The following is a 27,236-nucleotide window of genomic DNA, read 5'->3' as shown; positions in this document are numbered from 1 at the left end:
CTTTCTAATTAAATTACTCGCTGTTCCCAGAAAGTTGTGGATATTCTGTAATCCCAGATTATCAGCGATCATTTCAAAGAAATTAACTCTCCTTATAAAATCAACACAAGCCAAGGGAAACAAATGGATTGTTCTCACTCGTCCACAACACACTTAATCCTGGCCGTGATTTTACAGCTTCGTTAGTAACGTCTGTATATCCATGTACAGTCTCTCTATAATATAGCGGTCTCTATATGGACCAGGATCATTGCCCAGACTTCCATTTAAAGAGGCTCATTACAGCAGTGTTTTTTTTTTTATATAGAAAAACGATCATTTTTGACGGAGTTATGACCTATATAAGCTATATGCTAATGAGTTTCTCAATGGACAACTGGGCGTGTTTTACTTTTTGACCAAGTAGGCGTTGTACAGAGGAGTGTATGACGCTGACCAATCAGTGACCAATAAGCGTCATACACTTCTCTCCATTCATTCACACAGAACATAGCGATATAGCTATCTGCAGCCTCATACACACACTATAACATTACTGCAGTGTCCTGACAATGAATATACATTACCTCCAGCCGGAACGTGTATTCAGAATCCTGACCACTTCTGTAGCGTCTCTGTGCTTTACAGCACAGCGAGATCTCGCTGTAAATGACAGCTTACATAGTAATCTCACGAGACTACACTTGCTATGCTGTAAGGCCTCATTTACACGAACGTATTATACGCGCGTGCGACGCGCGTGCTTTGCACGCATGTCGTACGCACCTATATTAGTCAATGGGGCAGTTTAGACGATGCGTGAATTGCGCTCAGCGCGCGTGCGTAGAAAAAAACTCACGACATGTTCTATAATCGTGCGTTTTTCGCGCACTCACGCACCCATTGAAGTCAATGGGTGCGTGAAAACCACGCATGCCGCACGGAAGCACTTCCGTACGAACTGCGTGATTCGCGCAAGAGCTGTCAAACTCCTGAATGTAAACAGAAAAGCACCACGTGCTTTTCTGTTTACAAACATCCAAACGGAGTGTCAAATTCGAGATGAGCGCACCGAACTTCACCGGGTTCGGCCAAACTCGTTTTGACCGAAACCGGTAAAAAATGTTCGGGTACGCGACGTCAGGAGACAGTCACTGTCCACGGTGCTGAAAGCGTTAAACTGGTTCAGCACCATGGACAGTGACTTCCGCGCCGAAAATCCATGAACCTGTAAAAAAAAAAAGACGTTCTGACTTACCGATAACTCCGGTCCGACCTCCCGGGATGACAGTTCAGTCAAAGTGACAGCTGCAGCCAATCACAGGCCAAGCACAGGCTGCAGCCAATCACAGGCTGCAGCGGTCTCATGGACTGCGGCGTCATCCTGGGAGGTGGGGCCGGATGACAAGAGAGGGACGCGTCACCAAGGCAACGGCCGGGAGCCCGGACTGGGGGAAGCAGGAAGTTCTTGGTAAGTATGAAAGTCTTTTTTTATTCACAGGTTGGTGTATATTGTGTTCGGCATTCACTGTCGAGGGTGCTGAAAGAGTTACTGCCGATCAGTTAGCTCTTTCAGCACCTTGGACAGTGACGGGCGTCGACTAGCCTCATCTCTATGATGGCGGCTGCGCGAAAATCACGCAGCCGCGCATCATACACGGATGACACACGGAGCTGCCAAGTGCCTTTTGCGCGCGCAAAACGCAGCGTTTTTTGCGCGCGCAAAACGCACACGCTCGTGTAAATGAGGCCTAAATCACAGAGACGCTACAGAAGTGTCAGGATTCTGAATACACATCACGTCCTGGCTGGAGGTAATGTATATTCATTGTCAGGACACCGCAGTAATGTTAGTGTTTGTGTATGTGTACGTGGCTGCACATAGCGATATATCTATATCGCTATCTGCAGAGTAAATGAATGGAGAGAAGTGCATGATACTGATTGATCACTGGTCAGCGTCATACACTCCTCTGTACAACTTCTTGGTCAAAAAGTAAAAAACACGCCAAGTTGTCCATTAGCATAAAGCGAATATAGGTCATAACTCCGTCAAAAATGATAGTTTTTCTATATAAAAAACACACTGCTGTTATCTACATTACAGTGCCGATCACATTATGTACAAGATAGGGCACTTATAATGTGGTGACAGAGCCTCTTTAAAGTGTAGCTAAACGTTTGACAAACTTCTGACATGTCAGTTTGGATTGGTGGGGATCCGAGCACCGAGACCGCCACCAGCCGCTGAAATAAATAGATCGGTGTACGGACTCAATAGAAAGTCTGTGAGCCCGTACTCCGATACATCGGCTTTCTGGAAAAAGCTGACAAGACACGAAGCGGCTGGGCGCTCACACGAGCACTTCAGATGCTTCGTTCTAGCGATTGGTGGGGTCTCAGTGCCCGGACCCCCACCAATCCAAACTTCTGACATGTCTCTATTACATGTCAGAAGTTTGTCAAACGCTTAGATACACTTTAAGGCCTCATTTACACGAACGTATTATACGCGCGTGCGACGCGCGTGCTTTGCACGCATGTCGTACGCACCTATATTAGTCAATGGGGCAGTTTAGACGATGCGTGAATTGCGCTCAGCGCGTGTGCGCAGAAAAAAACTCACGACATGTTCTATAATCGTGCGTTTTTCGCGCACTCACGCACCCATTGAAGTCAATGGGTGCGTGAAAACCACGCATGCCGCACGGAAGCACTTCCGTGCGAACTGCGTGATTCGCGCAAGAGCTGTCAAACTCCTGAATGTAAACAGAAAAGCCTAAGGCCTCATTTACACGAGCGTGTGCGTTTTGCGCGCGCAAAAAACGCTGCGTTTTGCGCGCGCAAAAGGCACTTGGCAGGTCCGTGTGTCATCCGTGTATGATGCGCGGCTGCGTGATTTTCGCGCAGCCGCCATCATAGAGATGAGGCTAGTCGACGCCCGTCACTGTCCAAGGTGCTGAAAGAGCTAACTGATCGGCAGTAACTCTTTCAGCACCCTCGACAGTGAATGCCGATCACAATATACACCAACCTGTGAATAAAAAAAGACTTTCATACTTACCAAGAACTTCCTGCTTCCCCCAGTCCGGGCTCCCGGCCGTTGCCTTGGTGACGCGTCCCTCTCTTGTCATCCGGCCCCACCTCCCAGGATGACGCCGCAGTCCATGAGACCGCTGCAGCCTGTGATTGGCTGCAGCCTGTGCTTGGCCTGTGATTGGCTGCAGCTGTCACTTGGACTTTACTGTCATCCCGGGAGGTCGGACCGGAGTTATCGGTAAGTCAGAACGTCTTTTTTTTTTTACAGGTTCATGGATTTTCGGAGCGGAAGTCACTGTCCATGGTGCTGAACCAGTTTAACGCTTTCAGCACCGTGGACAGTGACTGTCTCCTGACGTCGCGTACCCGAACATTTTTTACCGGTTTCGGTCAAAACGAGTTTGGCCGAACCCGGTAAAGTTCGGTGCGCTCATCTCGAATTTGACACTCCGTTTGGATGTTTGTAAACAGAAAAGCACGTGGTGCTTTTCTGTTTACATTCAGGAGTTTGACAGCTCTTGCGCGAATCACGCAGTTCGCACGGAAGTGCTTCCGTGCGGCATGCGTGGTTTTCACGCACCCATTGACTTCAATGGGTGCGTGAGTGCGCGAAAAACGCACGATTATAGAACATGTCGTGAGTTTTTTTCTGCGCACACGCGCTGAGCGCAATTCACGCATCGTCTAAACTGCCCCATTGACTAATATAGGTGCGTACGACATGCGTGCAAAGCACGCGCGTCGCACGCGCGTATATTACGTTCGTGTAAATGAGGCCTAAGGGGGGATTCACACGAGCGTGATTTGGCAGCGTGTAGGCCGCGTGGTTTTCGCGCGGCACGCAATGCCCTATAGAAGTCTATGGGGCAGTACACACAGTCCGTGTATTTTGGGCAGCGTTTGTTCGCTGCGCAAAATACGCGACAGGTTCAATAACTCTGCGTATTTCACGCATCACGCACCCATTGAAGTCAATGGGTGCGTGAAAACCAGGCAGGTCGCACGGAAGCTCTTCCGTGCGAACCAACTGAAACAGCGCACGAGCTGTCAAAAGGATGAATGGAAACAGAAAAGCACCACGTGCTTTTCTGTTTCCAAGCATCCAAACGGAGTGTCTTTGCGAGGAGCGAACCCCGACAACCGAAGCTAACTTCACCGGGTTCGGCCAAACTCGTTTTGGCCGAACCCGGCAAAAAAAATTCCGGTCCGCGACTTCGGGAGACATTCACTGTGCATGGTGCTGAAAGAGTTAAACTGTTTCAGCACCATGGACAGTGACTTGCGATCCCAAAATACATGAACCTGTAAAAAAACCCGAAGTTCTAACTTACCGATTACTCCTGTCTCCTTCCTGCAGTCCGACCTCCCGGGATGACACTTCAGTTCAAGTGACAGCTCCAGCCAATCACAGGCCAAGCACAGGCTGCAGCGGTCACATGGACTGCCGCGTCATCCAGGGAGGTGGGGCCCGATGTCAAGAGAGGCGCGTCACCAAGGACGCGTCACCAAGGCAACGGCCGGGAAGTTCTCGGTAAGTAGGAACTTTATCTTTTTTTTTTTACAGGTTTTTCGCTGTTGTGTTCGGCATTCACTGTCGAGGGTGCTGAAAGATTTAGCTCTTTCAGCACCTTGGACAGTGACGGGCGTCGACAAGCCTAATCTCTATGATGCCGGCTGCGCGAAAATCACGCAGCCGCGCATCAGACACACGCAGCTGTCAAATGGTTTTTGCGCTCGCAAAACGCTGCGTTGTTTGCGCGCGCAAAAACGCAACGTTCGTGTGAATCTGCCCTAAGGGTAATTTTTAACTAAAAAATAAACACTAAAAAACTCACCTCAGTTCTGACCCTTCTTAGTTATATTGGTTTCTGGCAAAGCTGGTTAACAAGCAATAGGCCTCCCTACCTTATATTATGCATCGGCTATTTTTATTAAAATCATTTAAAGGGAAGGTGTCACGGAAAACATTTTTTTATATGTTATTGCTTTTAGTATGTCATTAAAATAAATTTTATTTATTTGTGTTTTTGTGTTGTACTTTTTTCTCTCTTTTATTTCTCTATGGGGCTGCCATTTTTTTTTTCATCTCTGTATGTGTTGATTAACGACACATACAGAGATGGAATACGGCACATACATCCCCATAGAGAATACGAACGGGAGCCGTTCCATTCACTATAATGTACGCCGTCTATGTGGGAACGGCGCATGCGCCGCTCCCACACAGTCCAAAAGGAAGGTCTTCAGCAGTGACATCCGGCGCCATTTTCATGTGGACCGGAAGCCGCGGCCGGACAGTAAGATGACTACTTCCGGTCGCGGCTTCCGTCCATATGTTCAGAAGCAAGGACTAAGAGCGGAGGCAGCAGGAGTAGGTAAGTTGTTTGTGTATGTTCGTGTTATACTGTCTGATTACCACTGTATCTAATCCTCCTACACTGTACATTCGCTCAAAAAATTTCGGCACACAGTGTAGGAGGTTTGAACATTCCACCCCCTCCTTTCTCCTGGCACTAGCCAGGATAAAGGAGGGGGGCTTGTTTGACGACACTAGAGCGAATGTGTCTTTTCCAATTTTGCAGCATAAAGCAATGAGGTTGCTTTACCACATGCCAATGCTGCAATTTTGGGAATTGCTCCCTCTAGTGACCAGCACATGGAAATGTTATAAATTAGAATCTAATTTAGAATATTTCCTGACTTGTGAAAAAATTAGAACAATGTGTAATCACTTATATACTAACAGTTTAACTAAAAAATATATATATTTTTCTAGCGACACATTCCCTTTAATGTTGCTTATATTGCATCAACATATTCTGCAGCGCTGTACAGATTATCATCACTTATATCAGTCCCGGTCCCCAATAGGGCTCACAATTGTGAGGTCAGACATGGATGTTGGAGGAGATGGTTGGCTTGCAATTGCAGATCCAATTCATTGTAACGGTGTTGGATAGGGTTGTGGTCAGGGCTCTGTGTAGCCACTCAAATTCTTTCACACCAAACACCTCACCCCCATGTCTTTATAAGGCTTGCGGGGTGCACTGGGGCATAGTCATGCTAGAACAGGCCGACGCTCAAACTTCCCACATATTTGGAAACTACAGCTGTGTAAAATATATTTTTATTGTGTAGCATGAACATTTCTCTTCACTGGAAATAAGGGACCAAGCCGTAAAAAGCCCCAGACCATTATCCCCACCAAATATTACAGTTGGCATTGTGTTCCGGTAGTTAGCGTTCTCCTGGCATTCGTCAAACCCAGACTCGTCCATCAGACTCCCAGATAGTGAGACATGATTCATCACTCCATAGAACATGTGGCTCCAGTCCAGTGGTGGTGTGCTTTGCACCACTCCAGCCGACACTTGACATTGTGCATGGTGACCATGGAAACCCATTTCTTGAAGCTTTGGACACACAGTTCTGGTGCTGAGGTTACTTCCAGAGGCCCTTTGGACCTCTGTAGTGAGTGATATAAGAGAGGATAGGCAAATTTTTACACATCATATGCTTCAGCACTCGGCAGGCCCATTCTGTGGCTTATCTGGTCTATTGCTTTGTGGCGGAGCGGTTGTGGCTGACACTTCCACTTCACAATAATTGTACTCATAGGTGACCGGGGTAGATCTAGCAGATCAGAAAGTTGACAAACAAACTTGTGGCAAAGGTGGCATCCAATGCCACGTTTCAATTCACTCAGCTCATCAGTACGACCCATACTACTAGTAATGTTTATCTTTGGTGATTGCATGGCTATGTGCTTGATTTTATGCATCGGTTTGCAACGGTTGTGGCTAACGGAGCACTCTGGACTAATCAAGTTTTAATCTTAAAACAATTGAACCAAGAACCAAATTAATCATTTTATGCATTTATTCTTTTTTGTTTAAAAAAAACAAACAGAACATTGCCCAATTTACACAATTGAACACCCAAACAGGTCTACCCAGCACGGACGCGGTCCTACTCCTGAAACACTGGTTGCATTTGTGAATTGCCAATATCCAGAGAACATCTACATGGAGATAACACAACAAATGCATTGTATTCATTACAGGAAACCATGAGGGAGACACATTGTTGGCCGACTGTGTTACAACATTGAGCTGTTCCATTGGAAATGTATCCACCAGTTGTATAATATGTATCCCAGCTGTAGTAATGGCAGTGGTATTCTTTACAGTCAGTGATTGATTTTCATATTCTTTGCTTGGCTGTTCTCACTTTTGAAGGGATCTTCGGCTTTTACCTAATTTGGTTGTTATTCACATTTTTTATTTTCTTAAAAAGGGGTTGTACAAGATTAGAAAACCTGGCTGATTACTTTATTAAAAAAACAAAACAAAAAAAAAAAAAACAGTGCCGCACATGTCCACAGGTTGCATGTGGTATTGCAGCTCAGTACCCATTCAATTCGAAAGAGCTGAGCTGCAATAACAGACAACCCATGGACAGGGGTGGCACAGTTTCTGGAAGAAAGCAGCCATGTTTTCAAATCTTGTACAACCCCCTTTAAAGGAACATTCTGGGCAAATCTGATCTACTGTGGTACAGGGCCTGTGGCAGTGGTGCATGACACAGGGATTCTCTCTTTGTTGTTCTTTGAATACCTGTGTCATACCCTCTCACACCCTGAACTTGGTATAACACAATTGGTTTTGTCCAGAAATCCTGAGAGAGATTAGCCCAATATACCCAGGAAGGAAATACTTACAGGGGTAGTCTGAAGACCATTGCTACAGGACACTCCTCATTCTGCATTTTGGTGGATATTTAGGGACTCTGAGTGCCCCCTTTAAAAGGGTTGTCCAGCAAGAACAACCCTCTTTGCAAATTCAAACACCCTCCCCCGCTGTAATCAGTAGATCACCAAGGTTCCCTATTGATCAGCTGTCAAGGGAAAATGTAGCAAAATTAAAATCAATGAACAACCATGTAATACATTATTGCGCAGAGTCCACCAGAGCGGTAGTCACTCTTTGAGGGAGCTTTAATGGGGGATGGATGATGTTCTAGACCTAATAAACCATATAGACCTCCCCATTGGTCTCTAAATGTATAAATGTAACAGAAAGCTCTATCTATCGCTCGCTCGCACGCACCCCCCCCCCCCCCTGATTTTCTAGCACCTGTCTTGATCAGGGGTGTTCCAGTAGATTAGAAAAACCCGGACCCCGTTATGACCGGTAGGTGTCCACGGGAGGTTCCAGCTTTTGACGCAATAAAACAAAGACGCAAAGAAGACTAATATCAGGTCAACTTAATTCAGCTTACAACATGGATGGGTACAATGGAGATTTGCACCAGAAAATTCAGATAATACACAGTATATTCTGATATCTGTTTAATTCAATGGTCTATGAAGTTGTATCCGTACCCAAAATGTCTGGCCGTGGCACCAGTGAAATACACAAACTCTTATGAGTCGGCTGATGCTGTAGTCAGAGGAGTAAGGACAGCGTGGGAACTTAGAAACCCTTCCATGTAAAGGGATAACTGCTGTACATTTTCTACAGTGGTAGAAAGTGGAGCTACAAGTTTCTCTAGAGACGAAACGTATATTAAGGCAGCAAAAATGACACTGCACAAAGACACGAACGTTGGGTCTATATTTGATGATACACAGGCAGCAAGTCAATGTTACAATTAAGATGGGGTGGGGGGGGGGGGGGGGGGGGGCAGCCACCTGTATCAACAGGGAGAGGAATTCCAGCAGCATGGAGTCATGTGTATACAGGTCAGGGATAGAACTAAAAGATACAATTCTGGCTCCCTGCAGCCACCACTAGGGGGAGCTTCGGCACTTACTGCAGAATGTTTATTGGCGTTCAATTTAGAGAGTAAATTCCTAATGTCCCCCTAGAGATGGCTGCTGAAAACAGAGCTCAAGCTCCCACGGCCACACTGGGCTGGGGGTTAGGCTTGTAATGGACTTTCATTGCGACGACGCGTGCTGTGGGCATAACAGTTGGATCTTTGTGCCATGTGCCAACCCTTAAAGAGGCTCTGTCACCAGATTTTGCAACCCCTATCTACTATTGCAGCAGATAGGCGCTGCAATGTAGATTACAGTAACGTTTTTATTTTTAAAAAACGAGCATTTTTGGCCAAGTTATGACCATTTTTGTATTTATGCAAATGAGGCTTGTAAAAGTACAACTGGGCGTGTTTACAGTAAAAGTCCAAGTGGGCGTGTATTATGTGGGCGTTTTTAATACTTTTACTAGCTGGGCGTTCTGACGAGAAGTATCATCCTCTTCTCTTCAGAACGCCCAGCTTCTGGCAGATCACGCTGTCACGTCACTCACAGGTCCTGCATTGTGTCAGACGAGCGAGGACACCGGCACCAGAGGCTACAGTTGATTCTGCAGCAGCATCAGCGTTTGCAGGTAAATAGCTACATCGACTTACCTGCTAACGCCGATGCTGCTGCAGAATCAACTGTAGCCTCTGGTGCCGGTGTCCTCGCTCGTCTGACACGATGCAGGACCTGTGAGTGACGTGACAGCGTGATCTGCCAGAAGCTGGGCGTTCTGAAGAGAAGAGGATGATGGATGATACTTCTCATCAGAGCGCCCAGCTAGTAAAAGTATTAAAACCGCCCACATAATACACACCCACTTGGACTTTTACTGTAAACATGCCCAGTTGTACTTTTGCAAGCCTCATTTGCATAAATACAAAAATGGTCATAACTTGGCCAAAAATGCTCGTTTTTTAAAAATAAAAACGTTACTGTAATCTACATTGCAGCGCCGATCTGCTGCAATAGCAGATAGGGGCTGCAAAATCTGGTGACAGAGCCTCTTTAACTCCAAAACACATCGCGAACATCTCTATCAGCTATGAGTGCAGTGCACCGAGCTGCTGTAATAGTCCGATGCAGTACACACATCACATTTTTGCACGCGGTCGATATAGGTTTGAACGTCTCTTTGGATTTGTGTCGGTCTGAACCGATTGTTCACACCTAAAAACGTTCAAGTTATTGGCACATATGATTGACAGTCACAAACAGTTGGAGATTTGGAGACTGATAACACTTTTGTTTTACTAATACTGGACCGGGGGTTCTTTATCTTACGCGGTTTAGTCATGAAAGAAAAAAAAAGAAAAGAAGAAGTATTATAACCTTTAGGCCTCATGGACAGAGTGGTTTCACAGATCCACAATACGGCACCCATAGATTGTTATAGTCCATAATGTACCTCTAAATGGAGTCAACTATGGTTTTCATTCTGGTTGCCATAGCTACGTCCAGGTTCATGTTTACATCACCATAGTAATTGTATTTATTTCACTTCTATTCTAGAAAGTTCTGAACATCGGCATGCGTACTAAATGTCACACGTAATATAGTGTATATTCATATTTCTATTTACATGTATACATAAATACATGTTCCTGGGACATACCACGGCAACCAGAATAAAAATATATCCCTTATAAATAAAGTCGGTTACAACGTTTCTTTTTTCATTCCATGATTAAACAACTTTACTTATAAAGACAACCCCTTTGTAAAAAAACAAAACCCATCAAGTGGTTTTCTTCAGTCAAAACATAAGCATGTAAAAAAAAAAAAAAGACTAAAAAAAACACAAAAAAACAAGCTTAATTATAAAATGGTTGAATTAGCACATTTAGGGTGAATTAGGCATTTTCAAAAAGGAGAAAAAATAAGTTTTGCCCTGAGTCAACGAGTCAAACATATTAAATAAAGAGACCAAATTTTAACGTAACCGGATGCAAGATGGGGAGCTCTCCTATGAACGAATTTTTAAAAAATAGATTAAAAAAATATTTCTCTTCCTCCCATCCCCCGTATCCACGACCGTTCTTCAATAAACAGTAGTTTTCGCTCTCTGTCTCCCCCCCCCCCCAAAAAAAAATCAATAATTTAATCTAGGTGAGCAATACTAAAAAGCCCCTCGTGTACAAACATACGCCAGGCATAGCGCAGAGTTTGCATACAAAGTGACATGTCCCATCAAAAGAACTTCTTGGCCGCCGCTTCTTGTTGACTTCTGCAAAACAAAGAAGAGAAAACGGACCGTCAAACTCCAATACTTCTAGTACACAGGCTACATACAGAGTTGTCGCTGAAAAAAATATTCTAGTGAGTGATCGAGTGCTGACTGCTCAGATCCTGGGCGCAAATTTTTTTCAAACACAGCACAAACTGAAGTTTAGCAAAGAGACCCAAAAAACCTGCGACATCATGGATTTCTGTCTAGAACAACGTGCATGGGAGATGATGGGAAGACAATCTGTGTCCTCCCTTCATTTGTTGATGTACAAATCACAGCTAATAGTTATCTAATAGGAAGTAGCCACTATTATGTGAGATCTGTATGTGGAGAAATGCAGGGAGGGCACGGATTATGTACCATAATCCCTGTAATTTTAGCCATAAAGTACACATACCCATCTGCACTGTAAAAAAAAAAAAATACATCTCTCTCTGGGCAAGCACCGTGGCCACATAAAAAGTAAAGATGAAATTTAAAAATAATAAAAATTAAAAATTATTATTTTTTTTTTTTTTTAAAAAGGTAACTTTTTGAAAACTTGGATTCTCCTTAAGGCTATGTCCAGGCTGAGAAATACAAGGCTGATTTAGAAAGCAAGCAGCCTCCGAAATCCAGGTGTTTGAGACGATTTTCAAAGAATTTTTGATTTTTAAAATGTTTTTGACGTGTCAATGGGAAATGGCTTGTAAAATGCCATTTTACGACAGCCACTTTTTCACTAAGCCTGTTTTACGAGGCGTTTCTTAGCCTACAAAAAAAAAAATATGACTGATTAACTACACAGCGTATTTCACAGTTAAATTAATGGAAAGCTGTTTACAGGGTATTTCGTAGTGTAATACGAGCGTTTTACAAAATGCTGTGTGAACATGGCCTTAGTAATCGTTCTGACTCTGTAATGAAGGCCTTCATGTTCTCTGCTTCTCTAGTAAAAATAGCCGATCTTGCAAGTTGCACACGGGCAGTGAACACCATGCTTACTTATCAAGGCTTGCAACGAGTTCAAAAAAAGCGTAGTGGGTGTAAACTGCGGCTTATGATGGTTAGAAGCACTCGTTCTCCCCACCCCCACCTGCATTCACAACCTGATCCTTGCCCGATCATTGCTTCCACACATCTGCTCAGCTAGAACACGTAACTTTGTAGCCATACAAAAAGATTTTCCAGCCATCCGACGACCCTTCAGATTATTTTGCTAATAGGACTGCTCGTTGACAAAGGGTCATACACAAATATATATTTGCATTTAGACGCATTTTGCATCTTTCGCAATATAAATCCGCATCTGCATCTAAATTTGTATGGCCTCCTCTGTATTTCTCTCAGGCGGAAGTAAATAAGGCTTCAAAACGCCAATAACTGACAAAGACACACCAAATCATCACATTGTAGGGACCGAAACCGGTTAATGCCGCAAGTTCATAAAATGTTACGCTGACTCAAGGACAACCATGTACAAAGCGAAGAAAATGCATAGAAAATACATTGTTCAATCTAAAATGCGTGTAAATCTATGTAAGGTCAAAAACAGAGTAGAAGGAATGTGCAGCCCTCACTTGTACATGATGTAGCCGATGAATAATATGCTCTGCACAGCGACGAATATAAAGAAGTGCGCCGTAGATAGACACGAGGGAACAGGACTTTCAGGGCATTTCTGTTTTTCATGTGGCTGCAAAAAAAAAAAATAATAATATCTATATATAATAATATCTCTATATATGATCACACCACACACACACACACACACACACACACACACCACACACACACACGCGAACACACACACGCGAACACACACACGCGAACACACACACACACGCGAACACACACACACACACACACACACACACACACACACACACACACACACACCTGACATAGCCATTCATTTGTACAGCAAGCAGTGCTGAACACGCTACCTGATCACATTTCCATAATTATAATCCAGAGCTGCATTCACAAGAATGTAGCCTTCCGAGCTGAAATTTTCCAGGTTTTCCTGTAGGTTCTAGGCCTGCACAGATATCATTTAGAAATCAGCGTTTTGGGACGTTTAGTCCTTACACCAGGCAGCGTACAGTAATCTGATATTGGAAAACTTCCCCCTCCATTATGCGAGCTAAGCTAAGCCGTTAGGGGTGTGTCTGATGACAACCTTGTTGACGGTTTCCAATGACAACCAGCATAATCGTGAATACAGATCTGTAGTAGAATACAGGCTGTAACTCAGGATCAGTATAGGATAAGTAATGTATGTACAATGTGACTCCACCAGCAGAATACTGAGTGCAGCTCTGGAGTATAATACAGGATTGAACTCAGGATCAGTAATGTATTTACAAAGTAAAGCAACTTTAAGTAGTTTCATTGTATATATAAAAGGTAAACACAAACTTAAAACAGATCGGTCAGTGGCTACATGTACTTATATAGTGGCCACCTAGACAAGTAGTCAAGAATTTGCTAGGCAACCAGCATTAGCATAGTCTTCAGAGTAGAAGGGGGACCTGTAAATGTAAGGAATAGTAAGAAAATATAACTTTACCATGTTCTTCTGTACTAGAGTCTCAATGTCCCTCTTCACGAGATGGAGATGTTCTTTGATATCATTAAAGTGTTGCGTGTTCTCATAGCCGGCAGCACCCCCATGCTGATTCCCAGCGACCAGTTTTAAAGCTTCACTCATCGAGTTCCTTAAAGAAAATGATAAACTTAATCAAGTAAAAACTTAATCATGTTCTATGTAAATGTTTAAAGTGAATTTCCCTCAAGGTCATGTCTAAGGCTCCATGCACACGACTGTGCCCGTAATTACGACCCGTACTTACGGGCACAGATGGCCAAGGACAGCTGGCCGTATTTACGGGCCGTGCTCCCATTATAAAGTATGGGAGCACAGTCCGTAAAATAAAAAGATAGGACATGTATTTTTTTGCCTAGTTTCTACGGCACGGACACCCTCCCATAAATATACGGGAAGTTGTCCGTCGGCCACAAAAACTAATGGGCCCGTAATTACGGACCGCATTTACGGTGTGTAACTACGGGAGATTTTACGGTCGTGTGCATGGGACCTAAAGCATTTTTGAATCTCCACCTTCTAACACATTTTTATATCTAACATTCTGTGCAAATTAATTTCGGAATATATCACAGGTTGGAGCGCTGTTTTTCTGATACGGAGCTCCCAATCTCGTGCAGACAACATGATAAAATCCTAGCCACCACTAGGGGGAGCTTACCGTATACCGCTTTATTCAATGTTAACATAAGCTCCACCTAATGGCAGCTGCAAGCAGCCTGATTTTTTTTTCTTTTAACACTATATGCAAGGGATTTGGAGCTCCGTATCCGAAAAATAAAGCTCTGCCCGCTATGAAGATATATTAAGTAACCAATCAGCACAGAATTATGGACTGATTGATCTTAAAAACCCAAGGGTGGATATTCACTTACAGAAAACACACAAGTTGGCCACAGTAAAAAGTTTGTATGGACAAAAACAAAGATTTAGACCATATTCTGACATAGCCCCTTTGCGACACGAACAAGCATGAAAGACGCAGACTGAAGACCGGTGTGTGTAAAAAAAAAAAAAACTGATCTGCCCTGTTGGACTGTTTTTGGGTCATTGTTGGTGAAGGTCTTGGAAAGTCATTCATCGTAAAATGACAGATCTGCTACCCATCAATAGAAATCACGACCAGGTCACAAATCAAGGCGGTTGCGGAATTCAGAATAGAGATCAGATCATTCAGGAGCGGGGCAGCAGGTAAGTTAACTATACATTTCCAATGTCTAGTCAAATTATTATTTTTTGGGACTGTATGCTGGCTTTAAGGACTAGTCGAAGGGGCAAGGTCTTTAGATCAAAGTAGTAGCCTAGGCCAAACCACTTTTCCATCTGGAGACAGCACTCGGGGGAGACGTGGGGCTTTTATCTTTTATTATTTTTAAAATTTGACATCCTTTAGACATTGATAAGTCATAAAAAGGAAGAGGATGTTGTAGTAAGTGATTTTTGAATTTTTAGATTTTTTTTTTCCTGTCCCTTTAAAACAAATACACACTAATGAGGCCACTGTTATAATGGGGTTTTATTAATTTTGTGGTTGTGTTTAATATTTCATCATCGTTCGCTGGGGGTCTATTGGGCGTAAAGAAACGATCTCTTTCCTTTGTGTCATAGCCCTAACAGAGACGTATCCCATCAAGAAATACAAAGCCTTCCAAAAGAAATTAATACAGTTGTGCAAGAAATCAAGAGGCTTAAGGATAAGAAAAGATTTAGGGCTAAGGTCCAAGATTACATTTAACATAAGAGAAACTCATTTCCCATATGTGCTCTTCTAGCGCTGGAATATTGCAGCCCTGTTTTTTTCCCCCTTCTGCTGTTACTATAGAAAAAAAGACAAAAAAACAAATTAAAATCCAGGCTGTGTTTCGGCGGCCGGCCGTTTACACAGATCTGTAACGTGATCAGATCAGCGCGCACAGACATGCTGCTTAATCAATATGCTCGTATCACTCAGCCGTCCTGTTATGCTACGTTTTTTCGTTGCAAAGAAGATTAAGGTCTGTAACGGGAATATTTATCATCATGAGGATTTTATTTTAATCCCTTTTCTACTTCTGGCAAAAGACACAAAAGGAAAAAAATATATATATATCCCCAGTAACGGAATTTAGTCCTGAGACGATTATTCATTGTACAGGAAGGTAGTAAACACAGGGAACTACGAAGAAGCAGTGTAGGATAAAATGGCCAAAGACCGAGACGTAAAGACATAAGAGATTTTCTTTTTACCAAATTCAAATTAAAATAGGGCAACAAAAAAAAACAGACAAAAACAAACAAAAAACATTGTGACCATACATATGACTCCTGGCCAAATTCAGCACCCAGTATGGTCACTGCGTCTCACAATAAAAGATCGTTGATTGACCCCCTCATATATATATACACCATGGGCAGCACGGCGTCTCAGTGGTTAGCACTATTGCCTTGGACCTATGTGCAGCGCTGCAGAATATGTTGGCGCTCTATAAGTAACAGCAATAAATCATCATAGTTATGTGTGGTTTTTTGTTCGTTATGCTTTAAATCAAGATTTTTACTTTTATACAATATTTAAAGGAATATATGTGTGTTTTTATAGGTTAAAGTGGTATTCCCATTATATCATTATGGCATATCGCTAGGGTATACCACAACATTATCAGTGGGGTCTGACCTCTAGGACCCTAGTCGATCATCAGGTCCCTCCAGTTTTTCCTGCACATCGGCACACCCGTGTACAGGGCACCGCACCACAGCCCCATTCAAGTAAATGGGGCTGTGCTGTAGTTCCTTGCATAGTGGGGTTTCATACGTAAAGACTATGATCGAACATAAGAGTTACCGCATGGGTTTTTGGGTTATTTACTAGTGGTACTGCATGGTTGCCATAAAGGGCTGAATAATGGTGCATTTTAACGTCTGTATTGTGACCGCGGGAAACTGACTCACCCGTAGTTCTAATGAACACAACTTAGATCAACAAAGTGACTGTAGACGCCCGGATGTTCGATCTGCAATATGGAGGCTATAATGTATATGTATTGCGGTCATAAGTCAATTCTGGTCGGTTTATTATCTTAAAGGCTATGTAAACCTTTGAAAGGTACCGTAAATTATTATTTTTTCAAATAAAAAAGGTGTATCAGTGTTTGATGCAAATTTATAGATACTTATTAAAAATCTGTTTTACTTTTTGAGATACAGCTGCTCTGTATTCTCTACAGAGCAGCTGTATCTAGCGCTCAATCCTGTTCCAATCAGGGCTTGAAAATTAGGTGATAGATTACAGGTGGATCCGGCTTGTATCTGACCCGCTGTCACTGAACCCGTCAGGCCCGCGGGACTGACAGATTCAGGTAATCGCGAATGATACAGCAGCACTGTACAGAGAATACAGAGCAGCTGTATCAAAAAGTAAAATACTTTTTTAATAAAAAAGTATTTAGAAAGTTACACCAAACACACTGATCAACAGCTTTAAAAAAAAAAAAATTGCCTTTCAAAAAGTGTACATATCCTTTAGGCTGGGTTCACACGACCTATTTTCAGACGTAAACGAGGCGTATGATGCCTCGTTTTACGTCTGAAAATAGGGCTACAGTACGTCGGCAAACATCTGCCCATTCATTTGAATGGGTTTGCCGACGTACTGTGCAGACAACCTGTCATTTACGCGTCGTCGTTTGACAGCTGTCAAACGACGAAGCGTAAAAATACAGCCTCGTCAAAAGAAGTGCAGGACACTTATATACATTATATGCAGGACACTTCTTTCAGACGTAATTTGAGCCGTTCTTCATTGAACTCAATGAAGAGCAGCTCAGAATTTACGGCTGTCAGAGAAGTCTCGCAAAATGCAAGGAGGAGCATTTACGTCTGAAACGAGGCAGCTCTTTTCTCCTGAAAACAGTCTGTCATTTCAGACGTAAATGCCTGCTACCGTTTGCACATACCACGAAGGGTATGTGCACATGGGTTTGATTAACTGTGAATTTCCTACTGTTTTTTCTGTGCGGAAAATCCGTATTTTTGACTGCAAGAGAAACGGACGTGCTGCAGATTGAAAAGCCGCGCTGCAAGTCAATTTTCACAGCGTGTGGATGAGATTTGTAGAACGCTCATACGTAAAAGGGGTTGTCCCGTTTCAGCAAATTAAGATTTATTGTATCATGAAAAGTTATACAATTTTCCAATATACTCTGTATCAATTCCTACCAGTTTTCAAGACCTCTGCTAGCAGTCATTAAAGGGGAGCCTTCATTGCTTATTTCCAGGGATAACAATCTGTCCATAGTCATGTGATGGACACACAGGTGCGCGGCTCGTTACAGTATGTGTATCAGAGCTGTGTCATGTAACGAGCCCTGCACCTGTGTGTCCATCACATGACCATGGACCGATTGCTATTCCCTGGAGCTAAACCATGAAGGTTCCGATTGATTGACAGCAAGCCGAGATCTTGAAAATGATGAAGAACTATTGGAAAATGGTCTTACCTTTCATTTGCTAAAACCGGAATACCCCTTTAATAATTGAATGAAAATATACATAACTTGGCCCCTTTTTCATATTCCATGCAGAAGCCTGTCTAAAGTAGTGCAAATTGTCAGAACAGGGACACATGAAATCAATACGCACATGAAGCTTAGGAGATATTTACATGGCGAAATTGGCAATAGGCTTCATACCAGGGTTTAACTAACACACAAATCCTCGGAGAAGCATATTAGATATTAACTGCTATTATTAAATCTTAAGCAACACATGAAAACATGCCGCTCCTAAACCAGAAGAAATCCACCAATCTGTGCAAGAAAATTACTTCATCCTCTCCGCAAAGAAGAGCAGCAATGAATATGAGCAACAAATAAGCATGTAAGAGGATGCCCAGTTATTTATTTATTTTCTCCAAAAATGCCCAGAAACAGCTTTGTAATCTGGCCGCAGCATATTAAGGAAATATTAAATAAGACCCCGGCTTGAGACTTTAACTGGTAAATCTAATTTGCTCACTTGGAATAAAGATTTGGAAAGAATATTAAAGCAAAAGCTGCGCTGGAAAACAAAACTCTGATAATCTTCCGAGCACAGCTGACCTACATAGTGACAACAGCGTCCAATGGAACCATACTGGTCAAACTAGGGACACTATACTGTATATCAGTGGTCCCCAACCAGTGGCCCCTTGCATGTGGCTCCCCAGTTGATAGTTCTAAATGCTATTTTGCTCTAGTGGTACCAAGGATGCCAGACTAGAACAAGGGGGGGGGAGTCTCTAGTGGGGAACCCTGCTCTATGACATCGATAGGGAATAAGGACAGTAGTTGTCTACATGAGGCAACTCCTTTGATACTAGGGTTACATTTTTATAAATTTTTTTAAATAAACATAACTTTATTTGAAAACTTTAATGTATCGGCGTAGATCTATATACTGAAAGTGCAGAGGCAGTTGTTAGGGCATAATGAAGTATGCTCTAACAGGAAATATGGTCAGACAGTCCTGTGGTCTTTCAATGGACCCTGGGTTGCCCGTCCATATAAGGAATGTCCATCGATCGCATCACAGGGATTCCCTGTGACGCTATCATTTCCTTTGAATGCCGCGGTCAACTTTGATTGTGGCATTCAAGGAAATAACGGCAGAGATCAGAGGTTTCTATGGTCTCCGCGGATAGAACGAGGCTTCAGCTGTGTATTACAGTCACTGCCCTGCTACCGATTGCGCAGACATACTTGCTGCTCCTACCCTCTCCCAAGGCTCACCACTCCATTGACTTACATGCAGTGTGTTTTCGCTAAATCACTCTCTCTGCGCCCTTCTCCTGCTCAGCCTCTCCTCTCCATAGACTTGTATAGGAAAGCAGTGAAGTGACACACCCCCACCTTCTGTAGCACGTCTCTTCTGCTCTCTAACCAGGGACGGCCAATGCTTAAAGGAACAGTGTCATCACAAATTATTTTTTTATATGTTAAAGATGTTAGTGCTTTATTAAAAACGTTTATATTCATTTGTGTGTTTGTGTTTTACTTTTTCTTATTTTTACACTTTTTCTTCCCTATGGGGGCTGCCATTTTTTGTTCCATTTCTGTGTGTGTCGATTAACGACACATACAGACATGGAATACGGCAGCCACAGTCCCATAGGGACTGCGAACGGCTCCCGTCCAATTGACTTCAGTGTACGGCGTCTGTGTGGGAACTGCGCATGCGCCGCTCCCACACAGTCCAATTCGAAATTGGCGCCGTCCGGCGCCATTTTCCTGTGGACCGGAAGTCGCGGCCGGACAGTAATATTACTACTTCCGGTCGCGGCTTCCGGATTTGTGCACTTGGACCAGCGGCAGCAAACGGAGCGGACGGGCCGGAGGGAGCCGCGGCGGCAGGAGCAGGTAAGAGATTTCAATGTATGTTCGTGTTTGTGTGTGTTTACTACTGTATGTAAACCTACTACACTGTGTGTTAGCTCAAAAAATGGCGACACACAGTGTAGGAGGTTACACCGTTCAAACCCCTCGTTTATCCCGGCACTAGCCAGGATAAAGGAGGGGGGGATGCTGAGAGCTCACTAGAGCGAGGGCTTTTTACCCAATTTTTCAAAGCTGCAATTTTGGGAATAGCTCCATCTAGTGACCAAAAATGGGTAGTATTATAAATTAGAATTAATTTATAATATTTCCTGACTCGTGAAAAAAATAAAAAAAATGTGAACAATGTTTAATCACCCACACACTAAATGTTTAATTTAAAAAAAAAAAAACATGTTTTTCTGGCAACACATTCCCTTTAACAATAGATTACAGGAAGGGAGACACCGACTGGCAGGAACTTCACACAGAATTTTCATGGATTAAAACAACTGAATTTTAACAGTAAGTAAAATAACAAAATTGATCTATGTCAGGTATACTATTAGATTAGAATAAGTTGTTTGAAAAGCTAGTGCTGATTCAAGCAGGGAAAAATAAAAAAAATAAATAAAAAAAAAAAAAAAGGCACAGGAGATGAAGTTTCTCACCTTATTTCGCTGACATGCGTGAAAACCGCCCTCTGACCAGTGAGCAAAGTTTCCAGTTCCTGCTGAGAAGCCTGAAGGTAACATAAATGAAGTTAAAGAAGGAGGTTCCCAAAACGTTTACATCCCTCCCCTTCCAAAAACAAATAAGTCCATACCCCTCAGTTAAGCTGTGGGAGGGGTTGTCTCATAAAAAGGGAGGCCATTCTATACAATCGGTTTTTCGAGTTACATCAGTTTCTATCTCCATTTGCGGTGTGTTGAAACGCAAGCTATTCTCCCACGCTATCAGCAGCAAGACTATAATGCCAACTAGAATGTTGTTCAATGAAAGGAAATCCAGAAAAATTTCTACCTGGTTGGTACTTGGCTATTGCAGTTATAGGAAATGTTATTATAGTACATTGTACCTGCTGGACGTTTCCACCACTTGCGGCCCTCTTGGATATCTCGTCGGTGACTGCGTTCACATATCTCCGCTGCTCATCCAGTATCATGTCCAATTGCCGATTCAGCTGCTTGATTTCAAGGTGAATACGGTTCTGACCTTCGAAGATCTGCCTGAGCTCCCGATCATTAACAGACTCAAACATGTCATCCACTGCAGAACAAATAAAAAAGATAAAAAAATTAAATAAAATGACATATATATATATATATAAAAACATCTCTATGTCTTTCAAATAATCCACAAGATCTGGTATGTCACGTCTCAAGTCCCATTAATGCCAGATCAATTGGACACTAACTTTACAAACAACTTCTGCTAATCTAATAGTATACCTGATATAAATGTACATACAGTTATAATTTAGTTTTTAGCCATGCAAATTCCATGTAAAAAGTTACTGCCACTAAGTATCTACCTTCCTGTAACCTGCTGTCCACCCCGATGTCAAGCAAAATCTGACCCTGGTTCAAGAGCTGGAAGTGGTGATTTGTCTTTTCACAACCTCCCCATAGAAGGCTATGGAGAAGAGAAAGAGGCAGCAGGGAGAGGAGACACAGACACGCTACCCATAGAACTCTATGGAGAGAGAGGGGGAGGCGGAAGCAGATAGGAGAAGGGACACAAACACTGACCATAGAAGTCTTTGGAGAGGGGAGCAGAAGCACGAGGAGGGATAGGAAACAGACACGCTTCCCATAGAAGTCTATGGAGAAGAAAAGGGGAAGCAGGAGCAGAAAGACACAGAAGCTGGCCATAAAAGTCTATGGAGAGGGAGGAGACGAAAGCGAGACAGACATGCTGCCCATAGAAAGCTATGGAGAGCGGAGGGGGAGAAGAAGGAAACAGGAGAAGGGAGGCAAACACGCTCAATATAGAAGTCTATGGAGGGGAGAAGGGAACAGAGCGAGACACAGACATGCTGCCAATAGAAGTCAATGGAGAGGGGAGCAGGAGGAGGGAACAGGAGAAGAGACAGACACGATGACTGTAGAAGTCTATAGAGAGGGGAGGTGGAGAAGAAGGGGAGGTGGAGAAGAAGGGGAGAGCAGAGACAGACATGCTGCCCATAGATGTCTACGGAGAGGAGGGAGCAAGTGCAGAATAAGAGAGAAATAGATGCTGACACTGCTGCAGCTGCTCATAGTAAGAGATATGTCACCCCAGTGCTGGATTCCAAGCTACATTTCTCATTATTGCTGTATAATCTCCTTCATTATCTGCAGCAGCTTCTATATATGGAATAGATAGGAGAGAAGGATGTTCTCTTCTCGGTGTGCAGTGTATAGAAGACATGACAGAAGTTAGGCTCCACCCACTAGCTCAGAGACAACTGAGAATTAGAGAGAGCCTGCAGGGGGGAAAACTGCTAAATAATGCAGAATACAACTCAAGTAATGGCCAGAATTAGTATTATTCCTCATGTGTACACACACACACACACACACACACACACACACACACACACACACACACACACACACGACAGCTTATTCTGAAAAGTCACCTTAAAAGTTAGCTACGCTTGAAAGCATACTTCATAAATCTGTATACACACACCCAAACGGATTAAAATTTTTTAAACCCAATGCGTAAATTAGATCTATTCGCAGTAAAAGATGCTCAAGCAGAATTTGGCTTTACCACACAAAACCCATGAGCCATAAGAAGTGTGTGATGTGTACATGCCTGGGTGTTCCTTGAGCTCTGGGTGGTCTTTATTGTATTCATCTTTCCTCTTTTCCAGCTCTTGTTGGAAGTTGTCAAACTCCTCCTGGTACTTGTCTTTCTCTTCTTTGGGAATCTCTCCATCTGGAGTAGGCTGAATGACAACAGTGTTATATGCCCATACTAGAAATCCTGTATGCATGCGGAGCACAGATCTCATCTACTGATCTGTAATGAATGGTTGTGTGAGCAGCTACGCAGAATCACTCAACATATTACAACTTTTATAAGGAAAAAATAAATAAAAAAACAAAACTGACTCTAGATCTAAAAACAGAACACAAGGTAGGGCCTAGGGAGAGGACTCAATATTGGTAATTATATCAATTATAGCAAGATATACACAAATACAGTATATAAAATATATACATTATATATAAAAAAAAACTATTTATTGTAATGGTTTAACATCACTATACTAGCTTCATTACATTCAATCATCTCACTCAGTTCCGGACCATTGAAAACAGAGAGTAGGCAAAAGAGCCATATAGTTCCCACATAATACCACAATTCAATTCACAAACACTGCTAAATATTGGGTGGTTTTAGTTTTCTCTGTCCTGGGGGGGGGTGGGTGCCTATATAAAATGGAGGCCCTAGGCAATTGCCCAGTCTGCCAACCCATACAACCGGCCCTGATCTCCCTTTTTCCTTAGTCTGTCAAAAGGTTATAATATGTAATATTAAAAAAAGGACTTGAAATTATAATACCTATGACGAACAGTAAATCCTAGGTGAGGGGTCAGCCACCTTCGGCACTCCAGCTGTTGTGAAACTACAATTCCCAGCAAGCTCTGGAATCCTTTGGCTGGAATAATAAAGCCCTTGGCTGCAAGTGCATGCTGGGAGTTATAGTTGAAAGTTGCTGACCCCTGTCCTAGGTTATATATGGTGACAAGGCATGGCCATTTATATCCCTTTGCTCATATACTTATATTTAGCAGCAATGTACAGAGAAGGTCATCACTCACATACATAAGTCGCTGTTCCCAATGGGGCTCACAATCTAATTTCACTATCTCAATCACACACTAGGGCTGCAGTGTCGCAGTAGGCCAAATTAGACTGTAGGTTTTTGGAGTGTGGGTAGGAGAACTGGAAACAAAACCACCAAACACGGAAAGAACACACAGATGTCGTCCTTGGTTGGATTCGAACCCAGGACCCCAGTGATGCAAGGCAACAATGCTAACCACAGAGCCACCATGCGAATACCACACCGTCCTGAATTAGCATCTGAAAACATTTTAGAAAAGATCACAGTGGACTTCACTACTGTAACATTTTCCGTATCCATTGAATCCACAGTATTCCTCTGGTAGTACAAAAATAAAAAAAGATGGAAAACGGTCATCAAGCGTGCAGTGACTCTGAATGAAGCAAGCACATTTTCGGCGGCATGGTCTACATATGCACTACACAGGCTCTTGGACATGTGATGGGCATCCAAGTCCTCCCGCTGTCTCCCACGATCGCCGTTTTAGGGACATTGAATAAGAGGAGCGCACAGCAGTAGAAGGCAGTGTCTCCACTGGCAGGGCCAAGTTCACCCACATGACGTCATGGCCACCAGAGCCAGTCTTCCCAGACACGTCACAGATCACATCTACGATTGGGAGTGCGCTCAGCAGTGCTTAACAATCATCCATTGTTCATATACTTAGTGCACCCTTAATAGCAACTTACTGTTTCTTTGCCTGGCTCGGTCAGCTGGAAGGTCAGAAATGACAGCACATCATGGTCATCTGTAATAAAAACCAAAACCGTTCTAAGGTCACAGCACCCTTAGATTCTGATAACTGGGCATAATAATCTAGTTATTGGTGACTATACACAAAAGCTCACCGTTTTTAGGATCTCTGCATGCTGTGATTCTATAGTAACTTTTCTTGCAGGGGTCAGCAACCTTCACAGCATGCCCTGACAGCCAAATGCTTTATTATTCCAGCCAAAGGCTGTCAGGACATGCTGGTAATTGTAGTTTCACCACAGCTGGAGGGCGGAAGGTTGCTGACCCCTGTTTTGTTTACTTCCAGTGGATGAAAAGCTGTCCTGGTCATGCCAAGATCATCCGCGCGCCGCTTGATAAATGTACTGTAAGAAGCCGCGCGCCGCTTGATAAATGTACTGTAACAAGCCGTGCGCCGCTTGATAAATGTACTGTAACAAGCCGTGCGCCGCTTGATAAATGTACTGTAACAAGCCGCGCGCCGCTTGATAAATGTACTGTAAGAAGCCGCGCGCCGCTTGATAAATGTACTGTAAGAAGCCGCGCGCCGCTTGATAAATGTACTGTAAGAAGCCGCGCGCCGCTTGATAAATGTACTGTAACAAGCCGCGCGCCGCTTGATAAATGTACTGTAACAAGCCGCGCGCCGCTTGATAAATGTACTGTAAGAAGCCGTGCGCCGCTTGATAAATGTACTGTAAGAAGCCGTGCGGCGCTTGATAAATGTACTGTAACAAGCCGCGCGCCGCTTGATAAATTTACTGTAACAAGCTGCGCGCCGCTTGATAAATGTACTGTAAGAAGCCGCGCACCGCTTGATAAATGTACTGTAACAAGCCGCGCGCCGCTTGATAAATGTACTGTAAGAAGCCGTGCGCCGCTTGATAAATGTACTGTAACAAGCCGCGCGCCGATGTGCCCCTGTCCAGGACAGATAGTTAGCCACTGGACAGGTTTCAAATGAGACAGCAAGCAGAGATCTTGAAAACCATGGGAAACGGTCACAGAAAGCATATTGAAACATTTTATAGTTTTTCATTATACAAAGAAAAAACGTATTTGCTGAAACTGTAACACCCATTTAAGACAATCAAACTATGTTGGGAAATCTGGAAATAAAACTGATCGTTAAAGTGTAAACGAAAACAAAAAAATCTGACCTGTTAAAGTGACGTCAGAAATTTTGATCAGTGGGGGTCCGAGCACGGAGACCCCCACTGAATGCTGAAACAAAGCAGTAAAAGAAATCGGTAAGCGCCGCGCCGCCTTCTATCCAATCGGCTTTCCTCGGAGTGGCGGTGTACAGGCTCAATAGAAAGTCTGTGGGTCCGTACAACGCTCTCTCAGCTTTCCGAGGAAAGCCAATCAGAAATGAAGTGGCAATGTGCTCTCCCGAGCACATCTTCCACTTAATTTTAGCGATCGGTGAGGGCCTCAGTGCTCGGTACCATCAATCAAAACTTCTGACATGTCACTATGACAGGTCAAAAGTTTAAAAAAAAAAAAAGTTTACGCTTTAAAAAAAAAAAAAAACCTCCACTAGTAAACAACCTGATCTGTTTTTATGAAGAGGTGAGCAGAAGCCTAGACAGAGGGGCCGCTGTGGATTTAGTGTTTTTGGACTTTGCAAAGGCATTTGACACTGTCCCTCATAGACATCTAATGGGTAAATTAAGGACTATAGGTTTAGAAAGTATAGTTTGTAATTGGATTGAGAATTGGCTCAAGGACCGTATCCAGAGAGTTGTGGTCAATGATTCCTTCTCTGAATGGTCCCCTGTTATAAGTGGTGTACCCCAGGGTTCAGTGCTGGGACCACGGTTATTCAACTTATTTATTAATGATATAGAGGATGGGATTAATGGCACGGTTTGTATTTTTGCAGATGATACCAAGCTATGTAGTAATGTTCAGTCTATGGAAGATGTTCGTGAATTGCAAGCAGATTTAAACAAACTAAGTGTTTGGGCGTCCACTTGGCAGATGAAGTTTAATGTAGATAAATGTAAAGTTATGCACCTGGGTACCAACTACCAGCATGCATCATATGTCCTAGGGGGCGCTACACTGGCGGATTCACTTGTTAAGAAGAATCTGGGTGTACTTGTAAATCATAAACTAAATAACAGCATGCAGTGTCAATCAGCTGCTTCAAAGGCCAGCAGGATATTGTCGTGTATTAAAAGAGGCATGGACTCACGGGACAGGGATGTAATATTGCCACTTTACAAAGCATTAGTGAGGCCTCATCTAGAATATGCAGTCCAGTTCTGGGCTCCAGTTCATAGAAAGGATGCCCTGGAGTTGGAAAAAATACAAAGAAGAGCAACCAAGCTAATAAGGGGCATGGAGAAAGTGATGAGGAAAGATTGAAAGAATTAAACCTATTTAGCCTTGAAAAAAGACGACTAAGGGGGGACATGATTAACTTATATAAATATATGAATGGCACATACAAAAAATATGGTGAAATCCTGTTCCATGTAAAACCCCCTCAAAAAACAAGGGGGCACTCCCTCCGTCTGGAGAAAAAAAGGTTCAACCTGCAGAGGCGACAACCTTCTTTACTGTGAGAACTGTGAATCTATGGAATAGTCACCGCAGGAGCCGTCACAGCAGGGACAGTAGATGGCTTTAAAAAAGGCTTAGATAATTTCCTAGAATGAAAATATATCAGCTTCTATGTCAACGTG

At 43.2% G+C, this 27,236-nt stretch overlaps 1 protein-coding gene across 1 annotated transcript in view; it reads right to left on the bottom strand.

Annotated features, from left to right (window-relative positions):
* Positions 1-9,804: 9,804 nt before the first annotated feature.
* Positions 9,805-27,236, bottom strand: part of LMAN1 (lectin, mannose binding 1) — a 39,842-nt gene continuing 22,410 nt past the window's right edge. The window contains exons 7-13 of the mRNA XM_075841048.1: positions 24,501-24,559; positions 22,773-22,905; positions 21,046-21,236; positions 20,639-20,709; positions 13,606-13,753; positions 12,614-12,729; positions 9,805-11,051 (exon numbers count right to left, since the gene is read on the bottom strand). Coding sequence (XP_075697163.1) covers positions 11,015-11,051; positions 12,614-12,729; positions 13,606-13,753; positions 20,639-20,709; positions 21,046-21,236; positions 22,773-22,905; positions 24,501-24,559 — 755 coding nt within the window. The 3' untranslated portion in view covers positions 9,805-11,014. The remainder of the gene's footprint in view (positions 11,052-12,613; positions 12,730-13,605; positions 13,754-20,638; positions 20,710-21,045; positions 21,237-22,772; positions 22,906-24,500; positions 24,560-27,236) is intronic.

This window comes from Rhinoderma darwinii, chromosome 1 (assembly GCF_050947455.1).
Source record: "Rhinoderma darwinii isolate aRhiDar2 chromosome 1, aRhiDar2.hap1, whole genome shotgun sequence".
Lineage (NCBI taxonomy): Eukaryota > Metazoa > Chordata > Amphibia > Anura > Rhinodermatidae > Rhinoderma > Rhinoderma darwinii.
Note: the sequence above shows the minus strand (reverse complement) of the source record. Positions and strands in the feature narration are given on the sequence as shown.